This window comes from Triticum urartu, chromosome 6 (assembly GCF_003073215.2).
Source record: "Triticum urartu cultivar G1812 chromosome 6, Tu2.1, whole genome shotgun sequence".
NCBI classification, from domain to species: Eukaryota; Viridiplantae; Streptophyta; class Magnoliopsida; order Poales; family Poaceae; genus Triticum; species Triticum urartu.
This window is the reverse complement of record NC_053027.1, coordinates 427893771-427898999: the sequence shown is the minus strand read 5'-3', so window position 1 is coordinate 427898999 and position 5229 is coordinate 427893771. Positions and strand designations below refer to the sequence as shown.

The 5229-nt window shown below is 53.8% G+C and overlaps 1 protein-coding gene across 1 annotated transcript; it reads left to right on the top strand.

Moving 5' to 3' along the window:
* The first annotated feature begins 1566 nt into the window (after positions 1 to 1566).
* On the top strand, positions 1567 to 2309 carry LOC125512245 (cysteine proteinase inhibitor 4-like). The gene has a single exon (XM_048677338.1). It carries the CDS (start codon positions 1669 to 1671, stop codon positions 2122 to 2124), a length of 456 nt encoding a protein of 151 aa, XP_048533295.1. The 5' UTR covers positions 1567 to 1668; the 3' UTR covers positions 2125 to 2309.
* Positions 2310 to 5229: the final 2920 nt, after the last annotated feature.

Genomic DNA, 5229 nt, shown 5'->3' with positions numbered 1-5229 from the left:
TTGGCGGTCTGCTCGGCGGTGTGGAAGGATCCGAGCCACGGTTTTTTGTGGCTGTACCGATCCGTGATCTTAGCCACCCACGTTCCCATGCCTACGGCCGCACGCCGATGAATGGCCTCTATGGCGGCGGCGACACGGGGAGGTCGGCGAAGTTGGCTAGCCTGCCGTAGGAGCCAGATGGGGCCCCGCTCGAGGATGCACCATGGTGGTGGCATGAGAAAGATGTGTCGGCGCTGCGCTCGTGGCTGTGGGGATCTGCATTGCGGATGGGCGGCGGGGAGCGGTGGCCACAGGATCAGGCCATGGCGGCACACGTGAGGGTGCGGGAGCAAGAGGGGGAGAGAGGGGGGGTGGTGAGGGGGGAGTGGTCGAGATGGAGGGCAGCGGGAGATTTAATGGGGAGAGAGGCGGAGAGATGTGTTTTGCTTTTAGTCCGAGTGTGAGCGCCAAGGAGTAAAATTTACACGCCGCTATAGCTTTTACCGGATCGTCTAGGTCTTGATTAGAGAAGTAAAACAAACCGGTTTTAAGCGAGCTCTCGCGCGCAAAGCTACTGAGAGCGAGCGTCACTCGATCGAATCGTTTTGCGCTGACTGGTGAAAAGAGGTCGTGGTCAGCTTTCGCGGCCTTTGCACTGAGCTAGCTAGCCAGGCCGAATTTGTCGACCCAACATGACATCCATACGGCTAACTGCCTCTTGTGTTTGACTTTGTTTTTCAGAGGCAACGGAGGGAGAGAACGCGTACTACTGAATATATGTCTCACTGCTTTCTAGTTTTCGAGAAGCCTATACCATGGCGCTGCCCACTGAAACGAGGCCATCATCGACCCAACCCCGTACGCCCGGTGCATGTGTGTGACGCCAAGAATCGACCGATGGTGCGACGCAGCTCCGCAGTTTAGACATCTCCCAATGCATTTGTGCTAAAGTAGGATGTTAAGTGCATTAAAATGCTTAGCAACTAATGTCTCCAATGCATCGATGCTTAGGTTTTGTAGCTAAGCCTTCTTTTTTTAATTGTTTAATAATAAAACTTCTTCGTCTATTGGTTGATAATCTTTTTACCTAGGTCCACATGCTTAGCATTGGTTTTTATTAGAATCATCATAATGCTCTTTTTCTTTTTTAATTGCTTTGTCACATCATTTCTGGCTATGTAACACCCTTAGCATTTGTACACCACGAAGCACCGGAAAGGGCCTTATCCTATGCACAGGCGACACAAGTTCCAACCATCCATCCCGGCCTATGCACCACGACAGGCGCCCAGTTTGCGTGCGGGCCAGAGGAACCCATCCCCACGCGCGACCCGTACATCTGTCTACGCGGCAGCCCGCCCGCGCCCGCCACGCCCTACGTGTCTCCTCTCCGGCATGCCACCGTCTCGTCCCTATCCTTCCGTCCCGCCGCGGCGCGGCTCGGCCCGTCCACCCACCTAGGTATGCGTGCCGGCGCACGCCATGCCGTCATGCACACCTGCCGCGCGCCGCATCCTTCCATGCCCCAGCAATGCCTTTCCGTTCCCAGCACCGCCCGCACCACGCCTCTATAAATGCCGCCCACGACACCGCACACAGCCACACAGCTTACTCATCCTCATCAAGCAGCACAGCGTCAGTGCTAAGCAGCATCAGTGATCTAGCTCGGACAGACACAGTGCAGGTGAAATGGCTCGGTTGATCGGTGCTTCCGGCGCCTGCGCGCTGCTGGTCGTCCTGCTCGCGGCGTGCGCCGCGTCCGCCGCGCGCACCGAGCCGGGTGCCGCGCGGCAGCTGTGGGACGACGGGAGGAAGGTGGGGGGAAGGACGGAGGTGAGGGACGTGGAGGACGACAAGGAGGTACAGGAGCTGGGCCGTTACTCCGTCGAAGAACACAACCGGCGACGGGAGGAGGGCTGCGAGGGCGGCGGCGTCTGCGGGCGGCTGGAGTTCGCCCGCGTGGTGTCGGCGCAGCGCCAGGTGGTCTCCGGGATCAAGTACTACCTCCGCGTCGCGGCCGCCGAGGAGAACGGCGCGGGGAGCAACGTCGTCAGCGACGGCCGCGTGTTCGACGCCGTGGTGGTCGTCAAGCCCTGGCTCCAGTCCCGCGCGCTCGTCAGGTTCGCGCCGGCCGACGCCAAATGAGCAGCTGCACAAGCGATCGGAGGAGAACCGCTGCGTGTCTTTTTTGCGCGACAGAGTACTTAATGTAAGCTCGAATAACGGTGTGTGAGGTACTGAGGTAGGGTTGAGCGCCAGAGTATGTAGGCTGTACGATGCGGCGGTCGAAGTTTTGTAAGTCTACCGGATAAAAAGTTTTGCAAGAAAGATGAGTGTCAAAATAAATACTTACTAGTATGATAAGACTGTTTTTTCCCCATGTATTTGATTTCCTTTTCAGTTTTTTTCTTTGCTTCTTTAAAGGATGACCGGGATTTCAAAAATAGTTATGGTTTTCAAAAAAAATATTTATGAATTTTAGAAAATGTTCCGAAATTTAAAAAATTGTTCTAGAATTTGCGAAAATCATAAATTTAAAACATGTTCACAAACTTTAAAAAGTGTACACGAATTTGGAAATTGCTCCCATACTTTGGAAATACTCAGGATCTCAAAAAGGTTCATGAATTTCAAGAAAGTGCACGAATTTGAAAAAGGTTTTGTTATTTGAAAAAAATCAACATTTTTAATTTTTTTCATGCGCTAAAAAATATTTACAATTTCAAAAAATATTCATGATTTCAAAAACAATTCGTGATTTAAAAATGTCCATGATTTCCGAAAATGATCACGATTCCTTATGGGAGTTCGACCCGGCCCAGCACCAGACTCTACACGAGCTCTTCGACATCGACGCATAAGGACGTCTGGAGGGTGCTGTTCAAGGGCGCCGAGGTCCCTCCTTCTCTTACCGAGGACCGCGGGCTAAGCGAAAGCGCCCTGCGAATTCGGTAAGTTCTGTACATCTGGTAGGATATTTATTTCCCATAGCTTAACCATGTGCGGGGTCTGAGCTCCCATGCCTTTGACAGGACTGGGTGGAGACATCGGAGCAGATTAACTGTCCGGCCCCTCTGCCCGAAGACCTAGACGACTCTCCTGACGGAGATGCGGACTCCGGCTCCTTATGAGGTGCCGGAGAAGACCAAGAAGAAGGCCAAGGGAACCCGAAAGAGTTCCCGGCGCCAGGTGGTATCGGACTCATCGTCCGATAACACCGAGATGCACTCCTCCCGTGAAAACGAGGAGAAGGAAGATGAAGATTCTCCCCTCCAGCCGGGGGAGACAAGAAAAGGAAGGCCGCCCCAACCGGGGAGGCCGAAGGGTCCAAGAAGGGAAGGACTCTCCTTCCGGACTGCTCCACCACCGCCGCCGACGGCGAAGACGAGTGGCTGCTCAGGGCCAAGCCCCTGGCGAAGTCGTAAGTATTCGGATACCAGAGTAACTCATAGCATACCTTTGTCGCACTGCTTCTCCTAATGTCAAATATGATTATGCAGTGCGCCCCAAGCCCGTATCGATGTATCATCGTCGGACGGTTCCTTGGACTCGTCAGACATGAATAGTGATACACTTCCAATCGCCTCCTCTCCTTGCCCTACGAATAATGCCGAGGTATTGTCTCAAGGGGCACTAAGCCGGGGGAGAAAGTCCCTGAGGCGCCTCAAGGCGACCTTCCGGACTCCAGGAGCAAAGGGAGCAAGGCTCCCGGGGGCTCCAAGTTCGGCTCTCGGCTGAACACCGCACCGGAACCTGCAGTGGTTCCGGACTCGGGCAGGCGACCCCCTTCCAAAAGGGGCAAGCCGCCCGTGCCGGTGACCTCTATCCATCCAGAGGCACCGGACAACCTGCTAGGAGCGCTTCGTGACGCTTCCATCGACGAAGAGCACCGCACTATTATGAGTGCGGTGATCAAGAAGGTTTAGTCCGCCAAGAGCGGACTGATTAAAGCCTGTGCTAGCCTTCTAGCAGGCTTTGAGGTAAGTATTTAAAATATAGGAAAAAGATTACCGCATAGACAGTAGCCCCTGATGCTCTGCTTGGTGTTCACAAAGAAAAGCTGAATAAAGGATCAAATAATATCTACAGGAGTCTAATATAAGTATGCCTGTATGCATATGCAGGCTTCGCCGCTGACCTCTGCCGCACTGACTGTGGAGGTCGCTGCACTGAAGCAGGACCTCGAGGGGTCCGAGAAAGAGCTCGGCCTTGCCAAGAGGCAGCTCGAGGAGAACAAAGGTAAGTAATACCTTTTCTATATATAAAAGAAAATGTGGTTGCAAAATGATAGGATCATCATGAATGTTCCAGGGGCCACGACCGAAGTGGCGACCCTGAAGCAAGCGTTGTCCGAGGCCGAAGACAAAGCGTCCAAGGAGCACACCGAGCGGGAAAAGCAAGAGGCACGGGTGGGCGAGGTGCAGCAAGAGCTCCAGGCTCTCGTGAAGAAGCACGAGGCTTTGGAGCTTGACTCGAAGACGCGAGAGCACGGCCCTTGACAACGCAAAGAATGCCAAGGCTGAAGCCCAAAAGGCCCTCCAGGAGATTGAGGCGATGAGGAAGATAGCGCCGGGTAAGGCATTCAATATGCAAAGCACGCATGTGAAAGTAAATTACTTGTTACTTACCCGAGTCCGGAGCTCTCCAGGAGCATTCGCAGATTTGCCCCGCACCGTGTCGGATGCCGCGAAATATTACCAGGCCAAGGAGGGAAGCTTGACGGAGAAGTTGTCTTAGTATACTGGGACCGAACACCCGATGCCTATGAGTGACCAGCTGAAGCAACTGGTCGAGCTACACAAGGCGGCCGAACAGGCCATGAAGGGCATTATAGTCCGTATGTGGCCTGGCAACTCCCTTCCCAACAGCTACTTCGGCCTGGTGAGGTGGCTTGTGGATGCCTGCCCACGGCTGGAAGTCATCAAGCGGTCCGTCTGCATCGAAGGTGCACGCCGGGCTTTCGCCCGTGCGAAGGTGCACTGGGCCAAGATGGACGCCGAGAAGCTGGTGAAGGAGGGGCCGCCGCAGGGCAAGGAGCATCGCCACCCGAAATGTATTATGAGGGTGTCCTGAAGGGTGCCCGTCTTGTGGCGGACGAGTGTGCGAAGGATGTAATTTTTGAATGAACTTGCTCGTGTGATCCTGTATTATGAAAACTTGTTCATATGCGCTATGCAACGCTTGTTTGAATTTAAAATATTACCTTCTGTGCGGCTGTTTATCAAATCTGAGAGATGGCCAGTCGTCGCT